Below are 26,706 nucleotides of genomic sequence, written 5' to 3' on the forward strand. Positions count from 1 at the left end.
CTTTCTTAACACATCATTTATATTTTTTGGTTTACTTCTTTAGTGGGTTGCCCTAGTGTTTGCAGTATACGTTTTGCAACTCACCTAAGTCCACTTTCAAGTAACACCATACTGCTTGTAGTATAAGTAATCTTACAATAAGAAAATAACCCATGTCCTCCCTCCTATCTTTTGTAGCATGCTGTCACTCATTTCACTTACACAGAAACATACATAATTGATTACCAAGCTGCTATTATTTTTTTGAACAATCTGATTTCTATTAGATCAGTTAAGAAGAACAACAGAAAATTTTTTTTGTTTACTTATTCCATCTCTAATACTCTTTTCTTTATGTAAATCTGATTTTTCTGACCTTTATAATTTTTCTTATCTTTGATCTTCTTTTATCATTTCTACCACAATAGGTTTACTGGTGACAAATTTCTTAATTTTAGTTTGTCTGAGAAAGTCTATTTTTCATTTTTGAAAGGTTAATTTTGCAGGATACAAAATTCTAGCTTGATGATTCTTTTCTTATAAACACTATAAATATTTCACTCCATGCTCTTCTTGCTTGCATTATTTCTGAATAGTAGTCCAATGTAATTTTTGTCATTGTCTCTCTCTAGATAAGGGTTTTTTGGTGTCCTTTGGCATCTTTCAAGGTTTTCCTTTATCTTTGATTTTCTACACTTTGAATATGATACCTACATGTAAACTTTTGGCATTCATCCTGCTTGTTGGATTCTGAGTTTCTTGGGTCTTTAGTTTGGTATCTAACCTTAATTTTGTAAAATTTTCAATCATTATCGCTTCCAGTGTCTTTCATATCTTTCTTTTTTTTTGCCTTCTAGTATCCCCTGGAGAAGGGAAAGGCTACCCACTCCGGTCTTCTGGCCTGGAGAATTCCATGGATTTGTATAGTCCATGGGATCACAAAAGAGTCAGACATGACTGAGTGGCTTTCACTTTCACTGCCATTTCACAAAAGTTACCCTTTTGTTGTTGTCTCATAGTCTTTGGAACTTCTGGGATTTTTTTCCAGTATTTTTTCCTCTTTGTCTTTTAATTTTGGAAGTTCTATTGAGAAATCCTTAAACTCAGAGATTCTTAGCTCTGACAAGTCTTATCCCATCTTCATTTCTGTTATAGTTTTTAATCTCTAGCATTTCTTTTTGATTCTGTCTTAGAATTTCCATCTGTCTGCTTCTATTACCTATCTATACTTGTTTGCAGTCCATTTTATTTGTTAAAGTCCTTAAAATATTAATTATAGTTAATGTAAATTCCTAGTCTGATAATTCCAACATCCTTATTATAGGATGCTCTGATGCTTGCTCTGTTCAAACTGTGTGTTTTGCTGTTTTTTAAACCCTGTAATTTTTTTCCTGATAGCTGTACATGATGACTGGATAAAAGGAACTGCCATAGTGAAAGCCTTTAATAATATGTGGTAAGCTCTATGGAAGAAGAGTGGAAGTATTCTATAGTCCTGTCATTAGATCTGTCTTTTAGACCTAATATACTTTTGGTCTGTGAACTTCATGAGTGTTTCTCAGTTTTTCCCCGCTTCTTAGATGGAATATGATTGGTAAGTAGGCTAGAGTTACAATTTTCCCTTCACCTATGTTAGATAGGCACGGAAAAAAAAGAAAACTCAATAAATTTAGGCTCTGATATAGTAATTTCTCTTAAGGTTAAACTTTGTCAAAAAGAACAGAGTATTCTGGTATGTTTCAAAACTTCTTCCTTTCCCCTCCCCCTGCTGAAAATGCAAGGGAATTTTTCTCTGATATTTACTGTAAGAATCTGGTCCAGCTCCTAGAGGTAAAATTCACAAAAGCATAGGGCCCATTGGACACTCTTAGATTTTTTTTTTTTTTTTTGCTTTACAATACTGTATTGGTTTTGCCATACATTGACATGAATCAGCCACGGGTGTACATGAGTTCCCAATCCTGAATCCCCCTCCCACCTCCTACCCCATATCATCTCTTTGGATCATCCCCGTGCACCAGCCCCAAGCATCCTGTATCCTGTATTGAACATAGACTGGCGATTTGTTTCTTACATGATAGTATACATATTTCAATGCCATTCTCCCAAATCATCCCACCCTCTCCCTCTCCCACAGAGTCCAAAAGTCTGTTCTAAACATCTGTGTCTCTTTTGCTGTCTCGCATACAGGGTTATCTTCTATTCCTGCTTTCTGGAGAGTTTTAATCATAAATGGATGTTGAATTTTGTCAAAGGCCTTTTCTGAATCTATTGAGATAATCATATGGCTTTTATTTTTCAATTTGTTAATGTGGTGAATTACATTGATTGATTTGCAGATATTGAAGAATCCTTGCATCCTTGGGATAAAGCCCACTTGGTCATGGTGTATGATCTTTTTAATGTGTTGTTGGATTCTGATTGCTAGAATTTTGTTAAGGATTTTTGCATCTATGTTCATCAGTGATATTGGTCTGTAGTTTTCTTCTTTTGTGGCATCTTTGTCAGGTTTTGGTATTAGGTGATGGTGGCCTCATAGAATGAGTTTGGAAGTTTACCTTCCTCTGCAATTTTCTGGAAGAGTTTGAGGAGAATAGGTGTTAGCTCTTCTCTAAATTTTTGGTAGAATTCAGCTGTGAAGCCGTCTGGACCTGGGCTTTTGTTTGCTGGAAGACTTCTGATTACAGTTTCAATTTCCGTGCTTGTGATGGGTCTGTTAAGATTTTCTATTTCTTCCTGGTTCAGTTTTGGAAAATTGTACTTTTCTAAGAATTTGTCCATTTCTTCCACGTTGTCCATTTTCTTGGCATATAATTGCTGATAGTAGTCTCTTATGATCCTTTGTATTTCTGTGTTGTCTGTTGTGATCTCTCCATTTTCATTTCTAATTTTATTGATTTGATTTTTCTCTCTTTGTTTCTTGATGAGTCTGGCTAATGGTTTGTCAATTTTATTTATCTTTTCAAAGATCCAGCTTTTTGCTTTGTTGATTTTTGCTATGGTCTCTTTTGTTTCTTTTGCATTTATTTCTGCCCTAATTTTTAAGATTTTTTTACTTCTACTAACTCTGGGGTTCTCCATTTCTTCCTTTTCTAGTTGCTTTAGGTGTAGAGTTAGGTTATTTGACTTTTTTCTTGTTTCTTGAGGTATGCCTGTATTGCTATGAACTTTCCTCCTAGCACTGCTTTTATAGTGTCCCACAGGTTTTGGGTTGTTGTGTTTTCATTTTCATTCATTTCTATGCATATTTTGATTTCTTTTTTGATTTCTTCTGTGATTTGTTGATTATTCAGGAGCGTGTTGTTCAGCCTCCATATGTTGGAATTTTTAATAGTTTTTCTCCTGTAATTGAGATCTAATCTTATAATGCATTATGGTCAGAAAAGATGCTTGGAATGATTTTGATTTTTTAAAATTTATTAAGGTTAGATTTATGGCCCTGGATGTGATCTATCCTGGAGAAGGTTCTGTGAGCACTTGAGAAAAGGTGAAATTCATTGTTTTGGGGTGAAATGTCCTATAGATATCAATTAGGTCTAGCTGATCTATTGTATCATTTAAAGTTTGCATTTCTTTGTTAATTTTCTGTTTAGTTGATCTATCCATAGGTGTGAGTGGGGTATTAAAGTCTCCCACTATTATTGTGTTATTGTTAATTTTCCCTTTCATGCTTGTTAGCATTTGTCTTACATATTGTGGTGCTCCTATGTTGGGTGCATATATATTTATAATTGTTATAGCTTCTTCTTGGATTGATCCTTTAGTCATTATGTAGTGGCCTTCTTTGTCTCTTTTCACAGCCTTTGTTTTAAAGTCTATTTTATCGGATATAAGTATTGCTACTCCTGCTTTCTTTTGGTCTCTATTTGTGTGGAATATCTTTTCCAGCCCTTCACTTTCAGTCTGTATGTGTCCGTTGCTTTGAGGTGGGTCTCTTGTAGGGAGCATATATAGGGGTCTTGTTTTTGTATCCATTCAGCCAGTCTTTGCCTTTTGGTTGGGGCATTCAACCCATTTACATTTAAGGTAATTATTGATAAGTATGATCCCATTGCCATTTACTTTATTGTTTTGGGTTCGGATTTATACGCCCTTTTGTGTTTCCTGTCTAGAGAGTATCCTTTGGCATTTGTTGGAGAGCTGGTTTGGTGGTGCTGGGCACTCTTAGAGTTTTTAACTGTCGGACTTGACCAAACTGAGCCTCTGGTAGTATATCTGTTTCCTATTCTGGTACTGAATCTCATGGGGATTTCTGCTCCTGGGTTTCCACTCTGATGATTTGTGGTTCTCTGTGTTTGCCTGTCTGCCTCAACCATTTTGGAGGCAGCAGTTTGTCCCATGACCTTTAGTTCTCTGACATAAAAACTGTTGATTTTCAGTTTGTTCTCTTTTTTTACTTGTTAAGATGGAGTGGTGACTTCCAAGCTTCTTACATGCCAGATCATAAAACAGTGTTCTGTTTTTGTTCTCACAAAAATTTAAAAAACTGTCTCTGCTAGTATAACTGCTGCTGCTGCTGCTGCTGCTGCTGCTGCTAAGTGGCTTCAGTCATGTCCAACTCTGTGCGACCCCATAGACGGCAGCCCACCAGGCTCCCCCGTCCCTGGGATTCCCCAGGCAAGAACACTGGAGTGGGTTGCCATTTCCTTCTCCAACGCATGAAAATGAAAAGTGAAAGTGAAGTCGCTCAGTCGTGTCCGACTCTTTGCGACCCCATGGACTGCAGCCTACCAGGCTCCTCTGTCCGTGGGATTTTCCAGGCAAGAGTACTGGAGTGGGGTGCCATCGCCTTCTCCAGCCTGTATACCTAGAGAGATATAAATTGGGCTTATATAAATGGGAATTGTAGTAAGATACATTTCTGAGACGAAATAAAGAGTACTTTACTAAAACTTCACAGAAATCTTTCAATTCAGTGATAGCTACTCCACTCAATCTTGTATAATTTAAGAGCTTAAAAAATAACAGTAAATAATAAGATTGATAATTTCATTTCACAAATACTAGATAACTATTTCATGAATTAACTGTTAAGTAGTTTGACATTAAGTGAATTGGCCAGGCAAATTAGCTTTCTATGGGTTGACTTTCAGAAAATTAGCTTAAAGCCAAAAATCACACAACATTAAAATAATAAGTATTAGAATAATAAAAAGCAGGTTGCAGTATGAAGACAGTAAGTTAAAAAAACTCACATTTGAATACAAATGTAAAACACTATCCAAATTAAAATATATTCTTTCTGTTAATAACTTTAAGGGGTCACAGATTTAACTATGCCAACAGACAGGATCAATGAATGAGGTTAATTTGATATTCAAAGAAAGACATTAAACTAGTTGTGTTACCATTGATACATGTACCTAGTTGTATTGCTTTGTTATTTAGTTGCAAGGTCTTTCATCTGATTCTCTTAGAACCCCATGGACTGTAGCTTGGGGTCTTAAGCTACAGACAGGTTCCTCTGTCCAAGGGATTTCCCAGGCAAGAATTCTGGAGGAGGTTGCCATTTTATTTTTTGAAACATCTCTGTGTATGTGATAGCTTATGGTGAACAGTGTTGAATTCTTGATCTCCAAGGAAGATTTAGCTTCAGGACCAGGGACCAGGCTTGATCACTCAAGAGCTTTTGCCTAGCAGAGTTTTATTAAAGTGAAAAAGGGACAGAGAAAGCTTCTGACACAGACATCAGAAAGATGATGGAGAGTGCCCCCCTTGCTTAGTCTAAGCAAGGGAGTTATATACTTTTAAAATTAGTTATTGCAGTAGATCAGAAGAATGTCTCAAGGTTGTAAAAATTTTACTAGACCCACTCCCATAATTTACATTTTAAGATATCAGGATTAGTCAGAAGGTTTTCAGGAAGGAGAAACTGTCCTCAAGCAGGATACATTATGTTATTTAATCCTTACTAAGGAACGTAGAAAAAAATGTTTGTCCTTTCCTCCTCCTTGAGAATTCCAGACCCCTATCTTCTCCTCAAGAGCCCCAGACTCCCTGTTTCTCCTCCTCAGGGATCCCAGACTTCTTATAAACCTGCCTAGGAATTGACTCTCTCACACTCACATGTATGTTTGTATACATGCATATGTGTGTTTGTGTATATATATATATATATATTTATATATATATATACATAAATTCACTGATAGGTTTAACTTTATAATTATACTAGTGTTACCACATTAGTTTTGACTGTTCTGTTGTTACCAATTTATAGTGTTTCATTTGTTTATTCTGGATTCATTTAATCATGTTTCTTTCTTCAAACTCTCATTTTTATTTTTACTTGCTATATAAACCTACTCTTGGAGAAGGCAATGGCACCCCACTTCAGTACTCTTGCCTGGAAAATCCCATGGACTGAGGAGCCTGGAAGGCTGCAGTCTATGGGGTCGTGAAGAGTCGGACACGACTGAGTGACTTCACTTTCACTTTTCACTTTCATACATTGGAGAAAGAAATGGCAACCCACTCCAGTGTTCTTGCCTGGAGAATCCCAGGGACGGGGGAGCCAGGTGGGCTGCCGTCTATGGGGTCGCACAGAGTCGGACACGACTGAAGCGACTTAGCAGCAGCAGCAGCAAACCTACTCTGCTTCAATTTTCTCCTTCACCCCAAATCTTCTTGAACAATGAATGCTATAAATATTTCTTTGGACACTCTGGCCATGTCAGATAAAGCTTATCTGGAGCCTACATTTGTCCAACAGAACAATTATTGATCTGCTAACTATCTAATCTTACTCCTTCAAATTCATGGACGTTGCTTAAATAAGCAGTACTTCTTCATCATTGAAGACTTTGAAAATTTAGAAATCTAAAGTAGAAAGCAAAAAATTAACCATATTTTTTACAATACAGACTTAACTCTTCTCCTGCAAGCTTTGTTTCTTTGTCCACGTATGTACATGTGTTGTTGTTGTTCAGTAGCTAAGCTAAGTCGTATCTGACTCTTTGTAGCCCCATGGGCTGTAGCACACTAGGCTCCTCTGTCCTTCACTATCTCCTGGAGTTTGTGCAAATTTGTCCATTGAGTTGGTGTTGCTTTCTAACCCTCTCATTCTCTGCCATCCCCTTCTCCTCTTGCCTTCAATCTTTTCCAGCATCAGGGTCTTTTCCTTTTCAACGAATAGGCTCTTTGCCTTAAGTGACCAAAGAATCGGAGCTTCACCATCAGTCCTTCCAATGAATATTCAGGGTTGAATTCCTTTAGGATTGACTGATTTGATCTTCTTTCAGCCCAGAGGAGTCATAAGAGTCTTTTCCAGAACCACAGTTCAAAAGCATCAGTTCTTCAGTGCTCAGACTTGTTTTATGGTCCAGCTCTCATATCTGTACATGACTACTGGAAAAACCATAGTTTTGACTAACTGGACCTCTGTCAGCAAAGTGATGTGTCTGCTTTTTAATACACTGTCTTCCCTGGTGGCTCAGATGGTAAAGAGTCTGCCTGCAATGCAGGTGATCCAGGTTCAGTCCCTGGGTTGAGAACATCCTCTGGAGAAGGGAAATGGCAACCCACTCTAGTATTCTTGTCTGGAGAGTCCCGTGGACAGAGGAGCCTGGAGGGCTACAGTTCATGTGGTTGCAAAGAGTCAGACACGACTAAGCGACTAAATACATTCACTTTACAGGTTTGTCATAGCTTTTCTTTCAAGGAGCAAGTGTCTTTTATTTCACAGTTGCAGTCGCTGTCCACAGTGATTTTGGAGCCCAAGAAAATAAAATCTATCACTGCTTCCACTTTTTCCCCTTCTAGTTTCCATGAGGAGAAGGCAATGGCAACCCATTCCAGTACTTCAGGCGATCGCACCCCACTCCAGGACATGACTGAGTGACTTCACTTTCACTTTTCACTTTCATACACTGGAGAAGGAAATGGCAACCCACTCCAGTGTTCTTGCCTGGAGAATCCCAGGGATGGGGGAGCCTGGTGAGCTGCCATCTATGGGGTCACACAGAGTCGGACACAACTGAAGTGACTTAGCAGCAGCGGCAGCAGCAGCACCAGTTTCCATGAAATAATTGGACTGGATGTCATGATCTTAGTTTTTTTAATGTTCAGCTTCAAGCCAACTTTTTATAAATTCATTTATTCATTCATTCTTCAAATATGTTTATGTATGTAAATGTGCAGATTTATTCATTGAGTCACTGATTCAACAAAGAAGACTTGGTGCTATCTATAAAGGGAACTAGCAAGCTTTTTAAATCCCACATACTTTCACTCTTAAAAATTTTTCTATGCTTTAAATAGTGCCTCTTGATGAAAGTGAAGGAGGAGAGTGAAAAAGTTGGCTTAAATCTCAACATTCAGAAAACTAAGATCATGGCATCTGGTCCCATCACTTCGTGGGAAATAGATGGGGAAACAGGGGAAACAGTGTCAGACTTTATTTTGGGGGGCTCCAAAATCACTGCAGATGGTGATTGCAGCCATGAAACTAAAAGATACTTACTCCTTGGAAGGAACATTATGACCAACCTAGATAGCATATTAAGAAGCAGAGATATTACTTTGCCAACAAAGGTCCAACCAAATCAAAGGCTATGATTTTTCCAACGGTCATGTATGGATGTGAGAGTTGGACTGTGAAGAAAGCTGAGTGCCGAAGAATTGATGCTTTTGAGCTGTGGTGTTGGAGAAGAGTCTTGAGAGTCCCTTGGACTACAAGGAGATCCAACCAGTCCATCCTAAAGGAGACCAGTCCTGGGTGTTCATTGGAAGGACTGATGCTGAGGCTGAAACTCCAATACTTTGGCCACCTCACGTGAAGAGTTGACTCATTGGAAAAGACTGTGATGCTGGGAGGGATTGGGGGCAGGAGGAGAAGGGGACGACAGAGAATGAGATGGCTGGATGGCATCACCGACTCGATGGACATGAGTTTGAGTGAACTCTGAGAGTGGTGATGGACAGGGAGGCCTGGCATGCTGCAATTCATGGGGTCGCAAAGAGTCAGACACTACTGAGCGACTGAACTGAACTAAACTGAAAATCATTATAAAAAACAATATTTGTACAATTATGTATAATGTATGTATAATTGACCGTGGAACCTGCAGATATGGCGGATCAGCTCTCCTATGCACTTTAGGCAAAGGAATTTGATATCTGCAGGGGTCATAGAACCAATTCCCCTTGGATTTTGAAGGAGGTCTATAATTTTTTAAATCATTCTCTTATGTTAAATGTCATGTGATATTTGATTCTTCATTATTATCAAAATTTGCTTTGATGTACAAACTTGTATATAAATATTTGTAAATATTCTTGCTTTTTCTATAGGATAGATCCCCAAAAGTAGAATTATAGACTGAAAGGGGGTAATTCCTTTTATGATATTAACCTAAAATTTTTAAGTGCTTTCCAATAAGTTTCATAAATTTCCTCTATAGGAACAGGCATATAAAAATGTTTCTTTCATTTCTTCTCAAGTATAAGCACTATTTTTAATATTTGCTAACTTAATACATAAGAGAAGGTTCTTCACTATACATTTTTTTTTTTGCCATTTGTAAGAATTATTTTTTAAGTTGAAAGATACTTGCTTTATAATGTTGTGTTGATTTCTGCTATACAACAATATGAATCAACTATAACTATACATATGTCCCTTCCCTCTTGAGCCTCCCTCCGCTCCTCCATCCCACTCTAGGTCTTCACAAAGCATTAAGTTGAGTTCCATGTGCTATACAGCTGCTTCCTACTAGCAATCTGTTTTACACATGGTAGTATATGTATGTCAATTCTACTCTCTCAATTCTTCCTTCCTCTTCCCCCACTGTGTCTACAAGTTCATTCTCGGTCTGTGTGTCTATCCTGCCTTGCAAACAGGTTCATTAGGGCCAATTTTCAAGATTCCATATATATGCATTAATATACAATATTCATTTTTTTCTTTTGACTTACTTCACTCTGTATAACAGGCTCTAGGTTCATCCACCTCACTGCTATGGATTCAAATTTGTTTCTCGTTATGGCTGAGTAATATTCCTTTGCATATATGTACTACAACTTCTTTATCCATTCATCCATTGATGGCTATCTAGGTTGGTTCCACATCTTAGCTACTGTAAATAGTGTGCAGTGAACTTTGGGGTACATGTGTCTTTTTGAGTTATGGTGTTTTCAGGATATATGCCCAGTAGTGGTGTTGCTAGGTCATATGGTGTTTTTTTTCCCCAGATTTTTAAGGAGTCTCCATACTGTTTTCCATAGTAGCTGTATCAATTTACATTCCCAATGACAGTGCAAGAGGGTTCTCTTTTACCCACATCCTCTCCAGCATTTATGTTTGTAGATTATTTGGTGATGGCCATTCAGACTTGTGTACAGTGATGCCTCATTGCAGTTTTGATTTGCATTTCCCTAATAAAGAGCTTACTCCTTGGAAGAAAAGCTATGACAAACCTAGATAGCAATCGAAAAGCAGAGAGATTACTTTGCTGACAAAGGTCCATTTAATCAAAGCTGTGGTTTTTACCATAGTCATGTATGGATGTGAGAATTGGATCAGGAAGAAGGGTGAATGTTGAAGAATTTATGGTTTTGGACTGTAGTATTGGAGAAGACTCTTGAGAGTCTCTTGGACAGCAAGGAGATCAAACTAGTCAATGCTAAAGGAAATCAGTCCTGAATATTCATTGGAAGGACTGATGCTGAAGCTGAAGCTCCAGTACTTTGGCCGCCTGATGCAAAGAGCCAGCTCATTGGAAAAGACCCTGATGCTGGGAAAGATTGAAGGTGGAAGGAGAAGGGGACGACAGAGGGTGAGATGGTTGGATGGCATCACCAACTCAATGAATACGGATTTGAGCAAACACAGGGAGGTGGTGAAGGACAGGGAAGCCTGGTATGTTGTAGTTGATGGGGTCACAGAGAGTTGGACGTGACCAAGCGACTGAACAACAACAACAATAATGAGCATGCTGAGCATCTTTTCATGTGTCTTTTGACCATCTGTGTGTCTTCTTTGGAGAAATATCTGTTTAGGTCTTCTGCCCACTTTTTAAATTGGGTTGTTTGTTTTTCCGGTATTTAGCTGCATGAGCTGCTTGTATATTTTGGAGATTAATCCTTTGTCAGTTGCTTCATTTGCAATGACTTCCATTCTGAGTATTGTCTTTTCATCTTGTTTAATGTTTCTTTTGCTGTACAAAAGCTTCTAAGTTTATTAGATCTCATTGGTTTATTTTGTTTTTATTTCCATTACTCTAGGAGGTGGGTCAAAGAGGATCTTGCTGAGATTTTTATCAAAGAGTTCTCTATGTTTTCCTCTACGAGTTTTATAGTGTCTGGTCTTACAATTAGGTCTTTAATCCATTTTGAGTTTATTTTTGTGTATGGTGTTTGGAAGCATTTGGATTCCTTTCTTTTACATGCGGTCCAGTTTTCCCAGCACCACCTTTTGAAGAGGCCATCATCCTTTCCCCATTGTATATTATTGCCTCCTTTTTCAAAGATAAGGTGCCCATAGGTATGTGGGTTTATTGCTGGGTTTTCTTTCTGTCTTATTCCATTGATTTATATTTCTGTTTTTATGCCAGTGCCATACTGTCTTGATTACTGTAGCTTTGTAATATAGTCTTTGAAGTCAGGAAGATTGATTCCCCCAACTCCATTTTTCTTTCTCAGGATTGCTTTGACTATTCAGGGTCTTTTGTGTTTCTACACAAATTGTAAATATTTTTTGTTCTAGTTCTCTGAAAAATTACTTTGGTAGTTTGATAGGAATCACATTGAATTTGTTGATATCTTTGGTAGTATAGTCATTGTCACAATATTGATTTTTCTAATGCAAAAACAGTATATCTCTCCATCTCTTTGTGTTCTTTGATTTCTTTCATCAGTATCTTATATGTTTCTGCATATAGGTCTTTTGACTCCTTCAGTTCAGTTCAATTGCTCAGTCATGTCCGACTCTTTGCGACCCCATGAATTGTAGCACGCCAGCCTCCCTGTCCATCACCAACTCCTAGAGTTCACTCAGACTCACGTCCATTGAGTCAGTGGTGCCATCCAGCCATCTCATCCCCTGTCATCCCCTTCTCCTCCTGCCCCCAAGCCTCCCAGCATCAGGATCTTTTCCAATGAGTCAGCTCTTCGCATGAGGTGGCCAGAGTACTGGAGTTTCAGCTTTAGCATCATTCCTTCCAAAGAAATCCCAGGGCTGATCTCCTTCAGAATGGACTGGTTGGATCTGCTTGCAGTCCAAGGGACTCTCAAGAGCCTTCTCCAACGCCACAGTTCAAAAGCATCAATTCTTCGGCGCTCAGCCTTCTTCACAGTCCAACTCTCACATCCATACATGACTACAGGAAAAACCATAGCCTTGACTAGATGGACCTTAGGCGGCAAAGTAATGTCTCTGCTTTTGAATATGCTATCTAGGTTGGTCATAACTTTCCTTCCAAGGAGTAAGTGTCTTTTAATTTCATGGCTGCAGTCACCATCTGCAGTGATTTTGGAGCCCCCCAAAATAAAGTCTGACACTGTTTCCACTGTTTCCCCATCTATTTCCCATGAAGTAATGGGACCAGATGCCATGATCTTCGTTTTCTGAATGTTGAGCTTCAAGCCAACTTTTTTACTCTCTTCTTTCACTTTCATCAAGGGGCTTTTTAGTTTCTCTTCACTTTCTGCCATAAGGGTGGTGTCATCTGCATATCTGAGGGTATTGATATTTTTCCCAGCAATCTTGATTCCAGCTTGTGCTTCCAGCCCAGCATTTCTCATGATGTACTCTGCATATAAGTTAAATAAGCAGGGTGACAATATACAGCCTTGACGTATTCCTTTTCCTATTTGGAACCAGTCTGTTGTTCCATGTCCAGTTCTAACTGTTGCTTCCTGACCTGCATACAAATTTCTCAAGAGGCAGGTCAAGTGGTCTGGTATTCCCATCTCTTTCAGAATTTTCCACAGTTGATAGTGATCCACACAGTCAAAGGCTTTGGCATAGTCACACAGAAATAGATGTTTTTCTGGAACTCTCTTGTTTTTTTTGATGATCCAGCAGATGTTGGCAATTTGATCTCTGGTTCCTCTGCCTTTTCGAAAATCAGCTTGAACATCTGGAACTTCACAGTTCACATATTGCTGAAGCCCGGCTTGGAGAATTTTGAGCATTACTTTACTAGCGTTTGTCTCCCTTAGGTAGGTTTATTCCAAGGTATTTTATTCTTTTCATTGAAATGGTAAGTGGGATTGTTTTCTTAATTTTTCTTTCTGATTTTTCATTGTTAGTGTATAGGAATGCAAAAAATTTCAATATTAATTTTATATTCTGATATTTTACTAAATTCATTGATTAGCTCTAGTAATTTTCTGATGGTGTCTTTAGGGTTTTCTATGTATAGTATCATGTTATCTGCAAACAGTGAGAATTTTCCTTCTTGTTTTCCAGTCTTGATTCCTTTTATATATTTTTCTTTTCTAATTGCAGTTGCTAGGATTCCCAGAACTATATTAAATAATAGTGGTGAGAATGGGCACCCTTCTCTTATTCCTGATCTTAGAAGAAGTGCTTTCAGGGTTTTACCGTTGAGAATAATGTTTGCTTTACATTGCTTCTATTATGTTGAGGTAGGTTCCTTCTTTGCCCACTTTCTGGAGTTTTTATCATAAATGGGTGTTGAATTTTGTCAAAAGCTTTCACTGCATGTATTGAGATTGTCATATGGTTTTTATCTTTCAGTCTGTTAATATGATGTATCATTGATCAATTTGCATATATTGAAGATTTCTTGAATCCTTGGGATAAACCTCCCTTTATCATAGTGTATGATCCATAGTGTATGATCCATAGTGAATGATCCATAGTGTATGATCCATAGTGAATGATCCATAGTATATGATCCATAGTGAATGATCCATAGTGAATGATCCATAGTGTATGCTCCATAGTGCATAGCATAGTGTATTGTTGGATTCAGTTTTCTAGTATTTTGTTGAGAATGTTTATCTATGATATTGGTCTGCCCACAATTTTCTTTTTTTGCAATATCTTTTTCTGCTTTTGGTGTAAGGGTGATTGTGGCCTCATAGAATGAGGTTGGAAGTGTTCTTCCCTCTGCAATTTTTTGGGTAGTTTGAGCATTTCTAAATGTTTGGTACAATTCACCTGTGAGACCATCTGGCCCTTGGCTTTTGTTTGTTGGAAAATTTTGATCACAATTTCACAGTTTGTGATTGGTCTGCTCACATATTCTATTTTCCCCTTGTTCAGTCTTGGGAGGTTGTATTGTTCTAAAAATTTGTCCATTTCTTTGGGATTATCTATTTTATTGGCATATAGTTGCTCATCGAAGTCACATATGATGTTTTTTTTTTATTTCTGCATTTCTATTGTAACTTCTTTTTCATTTCTAATTTTATTGTTTTGAGTCTTCCCTTTTTTCTTGATGAGTCTGGCTAATAGTTTGTCAATTTTGTTTATCTTCTCAAAGAACCAGCTTTCAGTTGTACTGATCTTTGCTATTTTTTGCCTTCATTTCTGCTCTGATCTTTATGATTTATTTTCTTCTACTAATTTTGGGAGTTCTTTGTTCTTTTTCTAGTTTTTTTTTTTAGGTATATGGTTATTTGATGTTTATCTCATTTCTTGAGGTAGGATTGTATTGCTATAAAACTTTCTTAGAACTGCTTTTGTTGTATCCCATAGGTTTTGGATAATTGTGTTTTTGTTGTCATTTCTGGGTATTTTTTGATTTCCTCATTGATATCAATGATCACTTTGTTGTTTAGAATTGTATTGTTTAATCTCAGAGTTTGTGTTTTTTACAGTTTATTTCCTATAATTGTTATCTAATCTCCTAGCATTTTGGTCAAAAAAGATACTTGATACAATTTCAGTTTTCTTAAATTTACTGATGCTTGATGTGATGCATGTGATCTATCCTGGAGAAAGTTCCATATGCACTTGAGAAAATAGTGCATTCTGATGTTTTTGGGTAGAATGTCCTTTCCAGGTGGTGCTAGTGGTTAAGAACCCTTCTGCCAGTGCAGAGGATGTAAGACACAGGTTTGATCCCTGGGTCAGGAAGATCCCCTGGAGGAAGGCAGGGCAAGCCACTCCAGTATTCTTACATGGAGAATCCCATGGACAGAGGAGCCTGGTGGGCTACAGTCCATAGGGTCACAAAGAGTAGAACATGACTTATGCACGTTCTCTAAATATCAATTAGGTCCGTCTGGTCTAATGTGTCATTTAAGGCTTGTGTTTCCTTGTTAATGTTCTGTCTGGATGATCTGGTATAAGTGGGATGTTAAACTCCCCCACTATTATTTTGTTAATGTCAACTTACTCCTGTGTTGGGTACATAAATATTTATAATTGTTATGTCTTCTTGTTTTGATCCCTTGATCATTATGTACTGTTCTTTGTCTCTTGTAGTAGCCTTTATTTTAAACTATATTGTGTCTGATATGAGGATTGCTACTCCAGCTTTCTGTTGATTTCCTTTTGCATGAACTATCTTTTCCCATCCCCCTTCATTATGGTTTTAATTAAGTCTCCTTTGTCTGTTGCTGAGATTAAACATATATTCATGTGTTTAATATTGTGTGTTGATCATAGAATTATCTGTTTCTGCCTTTTACCCATTGGGTTTCTAATTCCATGTGGTATATAAGCTGTGGTGTCATGTATGTTATTCATTTTTTAAAAATATATATAATGGCTATTTTATTTTATTGATCCAGCTATTCTCATCCCATTATAATATTGTTTTACATTTTATAGCTGTTGGTAAAAATCAAAGATTTATATTGATATGTGTCAAATTTTCTAATTATTCCATTTTAAATTCAAAATCCATTATTCAAAAATTCCATTATTTATTCAAAATCCTTTGTTATTTTCAGGATAGTTTTATGTCTTCTTTACATGATGTTACACACTCCTTGTTTTAATTATTTACTTGTATCACATAGTTTTGTTACTGGTGTGATCAGAGGTCTTTTTTATTACAGTTACTATGTAGGAAAGTTAAGAATATTTGCCTATTCGTTTTTATTCAGTCAATTTACTAAACTACAGAACATTATTGAAGTTTCTGGTAGACAATTATCTCTTGAAAATAGTGATAAAATTACCCTTTTATTTCTAGTAGCTGTACTTTTAGTTATATATATTGCTTTATTACATTGATGGGATCTTAAAGGAAAAATTAAAATCATAGTGGTTATTTTCTATGTACCTTGGAAGTCATCCTTGCCCTCTGACACAGTGTGTCTCAGATACACCTTGGGTTATTCAGTACCGCTTATGTAATCAGTCACTTAAAAAAAATATATATATAAATTTATCTATTTTAATTGGAGGTTTTGAAAAGCTTTGGTACTTTTGAAAAGGGAATGATATTCAAGACCATAATTAGATCCCTAAGAGTACACACTTTATTTTTTCATGTAAGGACTTAAGACATACTAGAGATACACTGAGGCTATAATCTCCTGTTTTTTAAAAGCAGAATTATCCTTTTCTCAGAGGCTCATGGATTTTGGATAGTATGAAAGAATACATGGATCTTTAATCACACTTTTGCCATAAACAACTAGAAAGCTGGGAAGAAATGTATGAAACAGCAGTTTTCAGATACTAGGTAGTAGGCAGGATAGGGCTTTGTTCCATGAGAGAAGGGAAACAAATGAGATGGGATTTCCCTGGTTCTCTTCCTGTTGTCAGATTTTGGACTGCTGTGCCTTGGGTAGACACGGGCTCAGTAGGCTGAAGAGACAGAGATTGGAGTTAAGAGATTAAAGTGGGTAGAATTTTGGAGGCAGAGTTCCAGGGAAGAGGCACTGGTATGCAGAAACAGCTTCAGAAGTTTGCATAGAGGTCCTTATGGGCTTATTGATGAATATCAAACCATACAAGACCAGGCAAAGAATGACAAAACTATAAGCTGAACAATTATCAGTGTTTACAGAAGGCTAGAGTTATTTGAGTTATAGTCAATCAGAGTGAAGCTATTTCTTTGAAAACCTGGGATATTCACTAGAGATCCCAGAAAAATCATGCTTTGCTGCTGCTGCTGCTGCTGCTAAGTCGCTTCAGTAGTGTCTGACTGTGTGAACCCATCGACAGCAACCCACCAGGGTCCTCTGTCCCTGGGATTCTCCAGGCAAGAATGCTGGAGTGGGTTGCCATTCTACCAGTGGGTTTTTTTTTTGTGGGGGGAGGTTGATTTTGCTCCCTAGAAGGCATCTGGAGGATATTTTCTAGTTGTCACACCAGTGGAGCTTCTGGATAGAGTGGGTAGAGGTCCTCACCACCCTGGTTTGGCCAGAAAAACACCCACAGCAAAGAATTTTCTGGCTCCAAATGTCAAAAGTGCTGAGGCTGAAGCTTTGCAGTACAAATAATGTGGATGCACGTCCTTTACAGTGACATGGGAAACTTGGTCTTTTGATTCCCATGAGAAAGGGCTACTAATTAAAGACTAAAGAATAAAAGGAATTTGGGGAAAATCTATGCAAGGTATGAATGGGAAAAAGAATACAAATAAGCCAAGACTAGTGATAAAGGAGTGTTGAAAAAATATGGGAAGGAGGGTTTTCATACAACTAGTGTATATTTATTTTTGAATGACATAACAACAATATGTGCATTTCTCATCATGTTTTGAACTCCTAAGGCACTCAGAAAGTGGATCTTTGGATTTTAAAACCAAGAAGTCAGTAACAGAATGATAGCTCTTATGTGTAGAAGTTATTTTTGGTGTGTTGTAGTTGTGAAAGCCTTTAAAAGATAAATGAATAATTTTGCTTTTTTTTTTTTTCCCAAAACAAGAGTTGTAGTTGAAAATGTATGGAGGAAAGGATGTGTCTTATACTCCTTTTTTGGATTTTCATTCTTGGCTAACAATCTTGGTAAAAAAAAAAAAAAATCCATAGCTTCAGTCCTGGCTGGAAATTAGTCCTGACCTTAACAGGTTTCAGCATGAGAGCTCTTTAGATATGTGCCTGCTCATTTGTAGTTATCTTTTCTGAGGTATTTCTTTTTCTCTGTGATGTTTGTTTCTGAGTTGTAACAAAGAAATTTCAGTTGAGTTGCATATGGTTTAGCTCTTAGCATAACAGTTGCCTGAGCCTACTAACATTTATATCCCTGCCTGTAATGATTTACTTAAAAAAAAAAAAAAAAAAAAGTCTTTTATTTTGAAATATTTATAGAATCTCAGGAAACGCATATAAATGCACTGAATGATTGACTTTTTATCACACGGAGCTTCTCATCTGTTACCCATGGAAGGCATTTCATTCCTATCATTCCTTCTGGAGTGACTGTCCTAGTAGTTGAACAAATGACCATGATCTAGAACAAAAATATTAAGGGAATTTGAGAAAACTGAAGGTCCTTGAAAGGTTTATTTTGGGTGAGGAAATAGTCCTATACTTCAGTTAATTGAAGATTAAGGATATTTTTACTTAGTGCTTTGAAACTTAGTGCTTTTCTGTGTACAGTTCTTTTGTCTCCTTAGGTGAGTTTATTCCTAGATATTTAACTCTTTTTGTTGAAATGGTGAATGGGGTTGATTCCTTAATTTCTCTTTCTGATTTTTCATTGATATATAGAAATGCAAGTGATTTCTGTGTATTGATTTTGTTAACTTTGCTAAATTCACTGATTAGCCCTAGTAATTTTCTGATACTATCTTTAGGGTTTTCTATGTACAGTATCACGTCATCTGCAAACAGTGAGAGCTTTACTTCTTTTCCGATCTGGATTCCTTTCATTTCTTTTTCTTCTCTGATTGCTGTAGCTAGGACTTCCAGAACTATGTTGAATGACAGTGGCAAAAGTGGACATCCTTGTCTTATTCCTGATCTTAGTGGGAATGCTTTCCATTTTTCACCATTGAGAATAATGTTTGCTGTAGGCTTATCATATATGGCCTTTACTATGTTGAGAAAGGTTCCTTCTATGCCCATTTTTTGAAGAGTTTTGATCATAAACGGGTCCTGAACTTTGTCAAAGGCTTTTTCTGCATCTATTGAGATAATTATATGGTTTTATCTTTCAGTTTGTTACCATGGTGTATCAGATTGATTGATTTGCATATATTGAAGAATCCTTACATTCCTGGAATAAACCCAACTTGATCATGGTATATGAGCTTTCTGATGTGTTGCTGAATTCTGTTTGTTAAAATTTTGTTGAGGATTTTTGCATCTATGTTCATCAGTGATATTGGCCTGTAGTTTCTTTTTCTGTGTTGTCTTTGTCTGGTTTTGGTGTAAGGGAGATGGTGGCCTCATAGAATGAGTTTGGAAGTGTTCCTTCCTCTGCAATTTTTGGAAAGAGTTTTAGAAGCATAGGCATTAGCTCTTCTCTAAATGTTTGATAGAGTGCTCCTGTGAAGCCATCTGGTACTGGGATTTTGTTTCTTGGGAGACTTTTGATCACAGCTTCAATTTCAGCGCTTGCCATTGGGTTGTTCATAATTTTTATTTCTTCCTGGCTCAGTCTTGGAAGATCAAACTTTTCTAAGAACGTGTCAATTTCTTCCAGGTTATCCACTTTATTGCCATATAGTTGTTCATAATAGTCTCTTATAAACCTTTGTATTTCTGCATTGTCTGTTGTAACCTCTCCTTTTTCATTTTTCATTTTGTTGATTTGATTCTTCTCTTTTTTCCTTGATGAGTCTGGCTAAAGGTTTGTCAATTTTATCTTCTCAAAGAAGCAGCTTTTAGTTTTATTGTCTTTAATATTCTTTCATTTCTTTTTCATTTATTTGTGCTTGGATCTTTGTGATTTCTTTTCTTTTACTAATTTTGAGGTCTTTTTGTTCTTCTTTTTCCAGTTGTTTCAGATGTAAAGTTAGGCTGTCTATTTAATGTTTTTCTTGTTTCTTGAGGTAGGATTGTGTTGCTATAAACTTCCCTCCTAGGACTGCTTTTGTTGCATCCTGTAGGTTTTGAGTTGTCATTTTTTCGTTGTCATTTGTTCCTAGAATTTTTTAAATTTCCCTTTTGATTTCTTCAGTAACCTGTTGGTTATTTAGAAATGTGTTGTTTCATCTCCATGTGTTTGTGTTTCTTACAGTTTTTTTCTTGTGATTGATATCTAGTCTCAGAGTGTTGTGGTTGGAGAAGATGCTTGATATGATTTCAATTTTCTTAAATTTACTGAGGTTTGATTTGTGACCCAAGATGTCTATCTTGGAGAATGTTCCATGTGCACTTGAGAAGAACGTGTATTCTTCTGTATTTGGATGCTATGTCCTAAAGATGTCAACGAGATCCATCTCATCTAATATATCATTTAAGACTTGTGTTTCCTTATTAATTTTCTGTTTTGATGATCTGTCCATTGGTGTGAATGGGGTGTTAAAGTCTCTACTGTTATTGTGTTACTGTCAATTTCTCCTTTTATGTCTGTCAGTGTTTGTCTTATGTATTGACGTGCTCCTGTGTTGGGTGCATTGATGTTTACAATTGTTATGTCTTCCTCTTGGATTGATCCCTTGATCATTATGTAGTGTCCTTCCTTATCTCTTGTAATCTTTATTTTAAGGTTTGTTTTGTCTGATGTGAGGATTGCTACTCTTGTTTTCTTTTGCTTCACATTTGCATGGAATATATTTTTCCATCCTCTCACTTTCAGTCTATATGTGTCTTGAGGTCTGAAGTGGTTTTCTTGTACACAGCATATATATGGGTCTTGTTTTTGTATCCATTCAACCAGTCTGTGTCTTTTGGTTGGAGCATTTAATCCATTTACATTTAAAGTAATTATTGATATATATATTCCTATTGCCCCTTTCTTAATTGCTTGGGGTTGATTTTATAGATCTTTTTTCTTCTCTTGTATTTCTTGACTATATAAGTCTACATAGTGTTTGTTGTAAAGCTGGTGTGGTTGCACTGAATTCTCTTAACTTTAGCTTGTCTGAAAAGCTTTTTATTTCTCCATCAGTTTTGAATGAGAGATCCTTGCTGGGTACAGTAATCTTGGTTGTAGATTTTTCCCATTCAGTACTTTAAATATATCCTGCCATTCCCTTCTGGCCTGCAGAGTTTCTGCTGAAAGATCAGCTGTTAAGCGGGTGGGGCTTCCCTTGTATGTTACTTGTTGCTTTTCCCTTGCTGCTTTTAATATTCTTTCTTTGTGTTTAGTCTTTGTAAGTTTGATTAGTATGTGTCTTGGCATGTTTCTCCTTGGGTTTATCCTGTATAGGACTCTTTGTGCCTCTTGGGCTTGACTGTTTCCCTTTCCATGTTTGGGAAAATTTCATCTCTTCAGAAATTTTCTCATACACTTTCTTTTTCTCTTCTTCTTTTGGGACCCCTGTAATTCTAATGTTGGTGCATTTGATGTTGCCCCAGAGGTCTCTGAGACTATCTCCAGTTCTTTTCTTTCTTTTTACTTTATTCTTCTCTTCAGAAGTTACTTCCAGCATTTTATCTTCCAGCTCACTGATTCATTCTTCTGCTTCAGATATTCTGCTGTTGATTCCTTCTAGATCATTTTTAATTTCAGTCATTGTGTGTCTCTGAATGCTCATTCTTTAATTCTTCTAGGTCTTTGTTAATTGATTCTTGAATTTTCTCCATTTTGCTTTCAAGGTTTACTATCAGTTATCTGAATTCTTTTTCAGGTAGCTTGCCTCTTTCCTCTTCATTTATTTGGACTTCTGTGTTTTTAGTTTGTTTCTTCATTTGTGTAGTAGTTCTCTGCCTTTTCATTTTTTAACATGTTGTGTTTGAGGTCTCCTTTTCTAGGCTTCAAGGTTGAATTCTTTCTTCCTTTTGGTGTCTTCCCTGTAAGATTGATCCAGTGGTTTGTGTAAACTTCTTATAGGGTGAGATTTGTGCTGAATTTTTGTTTGTTGTTTTTCCTCTGATGGGCAAGGCTGAGAGAGGTTGTAATCCTGTCTTCTGATGATTTTGTTAGTATTTTTGTTTTGTTTGTTGTTTAGATGAGGAGTCCTATTGGTGGTTTGGTGATGCTGGGTCTTGTATTCCAGTGGTTTCCTTTGTGTGAATTCTCACTATTTGATAGCCCTTAGGGTTAGTTCTCTGGTAGTCTAGCATCTTGGAGTCAGTGCTCCCACTCAAAAGGCTCAGGTCTTGATCTCAGGAACAAAGTTTCCACAAGTGGTTTGTTATGGCATTAAGTGAGATTAAAACAAATATCCAAAAATGAGAAACCAAAGATGGACCCCAGACAAATGGCAGTTACAAAATCAGACAAATAATAATTGAAATAATGGAATATTCACATATACATATACACCCATGAGCAAAGTCAAAACATTCCAACAACAATAAAGTACAATAGATTGACTCGGTGAACAACAGAAATAAAAAAAAAAATTTATTAATTAAGAACAAAACTAACTAAAGCACAAACTGGAAAACAAAACTAAAGCAAAGTGCCAAGTGGGGAATATAGGAATTAAAAGAAAAACCAACAAATGTGTTGAGAGGAAAGGAAAGAAAGAAAAGAGAGAAAAATAGAATGCAAAGTTAAATCGAGGTAGATGAAGAAGATTTGTATAAAAGTTTAACTGAAAGGGGAAAAGAGCAGTACAAAAGGCAAACAAAGGAATAAATGCAGAAAGAATATAATAGATTAAAAAATTAAAAGTTAAAATTATAAAAAAAAGAGGGGAAAAAAGGGAGAAGAAAGAAAAATGGAATAAAAGGAAAACTCCATAGAACTGCAAAGGCCTGATGTAGAGGGAGAGGTTAATAACAACAGTAAAAAGTGTGGCTGAATATACATATATACATATACACCCATAAGCAAGATAAAACCAGTCCAACAAAAATAGAGGGCAAGAGTTTGACCTGGCAAACAAAGGGAACCAAAAATTATTTCTACCAGAACAAAAGTAACTAAAGCACAAACTGGAAAACAAAACTAAATCAAGGTGCCAACTGGGGTATAAAGCAATGAAAATAAAACTAACGAATATGTTGAGACTAAAGGAAAGAAAGAACAGAAAGAAAGAATAGATATGCAGAGTTAAATAGAGGTAGATAAAGAAAATTTATATATATTGAAATTAACTTCAAGGGGAAAAGAACAGTAGGAAAAGCAAACAAAGGAATAAATTTAGAAAAAATAATAATAGGTTTAAAAAATTAAAATTAAAAAGAGAAAAGAAAGAAAAAAGCTGCCCAGTACTGCAAAAGCCCAACAAGGAGGCAGAGGTTTATAACAACAATAAAAAATGTGAATGAGAGGGGAAAAAAAAAAAGCTCAAAAGCTCAGTTAGATTTCAAGTGCCAATAAAATCAACAACTACAAGGCGAGGGGAGGGAAAAAAAGAGGAAAAATCCAAAACAATCTACAGAACAAGTCAAAACATAAGGATAATAAATGTTTTTCTTGCATCACTGCTGTCAGAATCCTTTCCCTCACTGGGAGTCACAGTCCACCTCACCTCCCTAGGATGCCCTCCAACACTGTGCTGGTCTCTGGACCTGCTGTGGGGGCAGCTCAGATCCTAATCTGCTCCTAGTCCTGTGTGTTCTTGCCTCCGATGTCCACAGCTCTCAGAACTAGTGTGTTTTCTTTTGTGGGAGCTCTCAATGCCCTTTTATATATGTTCCCTAGACACAGAGTCTGCCTAGTTGATCATGCAGATTTAATCTGCAGCTTGTACAGCTGGTGGGAGGGTTTTGGGTCTTCTTCCTTAGTCACACTGCCCCTGGGTTTCAACTGCGGTTTTATTTCCACCTCTGCATATCGGTCATCCACTGGGGTTTGCTCCTGAGGCTGCCCTGGAGGACTTGGGTCTGCCCCAGTGAGGGCCAGGTGTGGAAGTGGTACAGCTACTTGGGTTGCAGGGGCTCTGGCAGCACCAGGTACTCGGGAGAGTTGGCGGCTAGGGTACCAGGAAATATAGTGCTCTAAAAAGGTGGATATGGGAAAACTCTTTAATAGTATAAACAATATAGAAGAAATAATGGAGTTAAATCATTATCAACAGATGCTAAAACTAGTGGGTGAAACTCTTATGAGGACCCAGATACTTACATATGTCCATATTACATACACAAGTTACCTCCTCCAATGGAAGCATAGTAACTTACAGTGGAAAAAACTTGGAAGACATCACGTAAATGAAGTGATCCAAATGTAACAACACAATATTAGGACAAACTGACAACATGTTTAGCTAGCAAAGTAATGCTCAAAATCCTCCAAGCCAGGCTTCAACAGTTTGTGAACAGTGAACTTCCACATGTTCAAAGTGGATTTAGAAAAGGCAGAGGAACCAGAGATCAAATTGCCAACATTTGTTGGATCCTAGAAAAATCAAGAGAGTTCCAGGAAAACATGTACTTCTGCGTTATTGACTACGCCCAAGCCTATGACTGTGTGGATCACAACAAACTGTTGACAATTCTTAAAGAGATGGGAATACAGACCACCTGACCTGCCTCCTGAGAAATCTATATGCAGGTCAGGAAGTAACAGTTAGAACTGGACATGGAACAACAGACTAGTTCCAAATCAGGAAAGGAGTATGTCCAGGCTGTTTATTGTCACCCTGCTTATTTAACTTATATGCAGAATACATCATGTGAAATACCAGGCTGGATGAAACACAAATTGGAATCAAGATTGCTAGGAGAAATATCAATAACGTCAGATATGCAGATGACACCACCTTTATGGCAGAAAGAGAAGAACTAAAGAGCCTCGATGAAAGTGAAAGAGGAGAGGGAAAAAGCTGGCTTAAAACTTAGTATTCAGGAAACTAAGATCATGGCATCCAGTCCCATCACTTTTGGCAAATAGATGGTGAAGCCATGGAAACAGTGAGAGACTTCATTTTTGAGGGGGAGGGTTCCAAAATCACTGCAGATGGTGACTGCAGCCATGAAATTAAAAGATGCTTGCTCCTTGGAACAAAAGTTATGACCAACCTAGATAGCATATTAAAAATCAGAGACGTTACTTTGCCAACAAAGGTCTGCCTAGTCAAAGCTATGGTTTTTCCAGTAGTCATGTATGGATGTGAGAGTTGAACTATAGAGAAAGCTGAGCGCCGAAAAATTGATGCTTTTGAATTGTGTTGGGGAAGGCTCTTGAGAATCTCTTGGACTGCAAGGAGATCCAACCAGTCCATCCTGAAGGAAACCAGTCCTGAATATTCGTTGGAAGGACTGATGCTAAAGCTGAAACTCCAATACTTTGGCCACCTGATGTGAAGAACTGACTCATTGGAAAAGACCCTGATGCTGGGAAAGATTGAAAGTGGGAGGAGAAGGGGATGACAGAGGATGAGGTGATTGGATGGCATCACCGACTCGATGGGCATGAGTTTGAGTAAGCTCTGAGAGTTGGTAATGGACAGGGAAGCTTGGCGTGCTGCAGTCTATGGGGTCACACAGAGTCGGACATGACTGAGTGACTGAACTGAACTGACAACATGTGTCTCCTGAGAAAGGCAGTATTATTTCAATGAGATATTGGGTTGGCCCAAAAGTTCATTCTAGTTTTTCTGTAAGATGGTCTAGAAAAGCATGAATGGACTTTTTGGCCAACCCAATATTTCAGAGTAAACACACACAGCCACACACACACACACACACATTACAACATGAAAGTGATATGACAGAAGCTAGGGCAGTGGAAACCGCAAACAGAACACTTTTTTCCATGTACATCTGAGCCATGGAATGCAGGAATTAGAATCACATTCTTAAATTGAGATATTAGAAATTGAGAGGTGTTTTTATATCATTTTGAGGAGTAGCATAGCCAAGGGCAGAGACTGAAGCCAGATTTCTTTGGTTTAAATTCTGTCTCTACCACTTACTAGCCATGTGACTTTTGGCAAGTTAAATATCTGTGCCTCCAGGTTATTCATCTTTAGAGTGGGAATAATAATCGTCCCAACCTTACAGGACTGTTGTGAGGATTTAATGAGTAAATCAATGTAAAGTGCTCAGAATGGAGACTCACACATTGCAAGCACCATAAAGCTGTTTCTATCATTAATTAGTTAATTACAAAAATTATCTGATACCCTCGTGGAATACAAAAAATTTTGCTTAAAAATCAAACAAACAAAAACTAATGAAGTAAATAAACGATCCTGGTCAAGGGCAGTGCTATGCTGTTAAATGCTTACCAAGTAGCTTGAGGAAGTGTAAAGTCCTCATCTATGTATACAGATACTTCAGACCACCACATGATGTTACTGAAAATGGAGATGGGAAGAAGTGTACACAGTCCTCCTTGCGGGCTGATACTGGCTGGCTCTAACACACTGCTGGAATGGTGTCATTTTCAATAGAATTTAAGTAGATGGTTCTGGAATTGCACACCAAGTTTTCAGGTGAACATTTGAAGGTGTTAAGTTTTCCAGATATTTCAAATATTGTGAGCCTCACTTTGTAGCTCCTTTTAGCATGTGTGTGCATCTGTGCATACTTTAGGCTAAGAAACCAAGTATTTGATTTGTAGAATTATCCCTGTAAATAAATCAAAGAAACAAAATTACACTAGATGAAAATACCAGAGTAAGCCTGATGATCCATCAGATAATTTTGCTTTCTATGAGAAAATATTTTTAAATGACTATCTGAATTAAAAAAAAAATGATTCTAGGTGTGCACCTCCACGATGATATGCAATTGTACTGATGGCTACAGCCCTCCAGATTGCAGGGTGAAATCCAGAATATCGCCTGAGGAACAGGGCAAGTATCTTTCTCTTATATATCCAGTTAATAGAATTGTCAAATT

At 37.2% G+C, this 26,706-nt stretch overlaps 1 protein-coding gene across 2 annotated transcripts in view; it reads left to right on the plus strand.

The window, feature by feature from the left end:
- LOC101115508 (disintegrin and metalloproteinase domain-containing protein 32) overlaps nucleotides 1–26,706 on the plus strand; it is a 197,426-nt gene that overhangs the window by 153,818 nt on the left and 16,902 nt on the right. For both annotated transcript variants that reach the window (XM_060407107.1, XM_060407108.1), the window contains one exon: nucleotides 26,570–26,660. In XM_060407107.1, the coding sequence (XP_060263090.1) occupies nucleotides 26,570–26,660 (91 nt within the window). The remainder of the gene's footprint in view (nucleotides 1–26,569; nucleotides 26,661–26,706) is intronic.

Source organism: Ovis aries, chromosome 26 (assembly GCF_016772045.2).
Source record: "Ovis aries strain OAR_USU_Benz2616 breed Rambouillet chromosome 26, ARS-UI_Ramb_v3.0, whole genome shotgun sequence".
Taxonomy (NCBI): domain Eukaryota; kingdom Metazoa; phylum Chordata; class Mammalia; order Artiodactyla; family Bovidae; genus Ovis; species Ovis aries.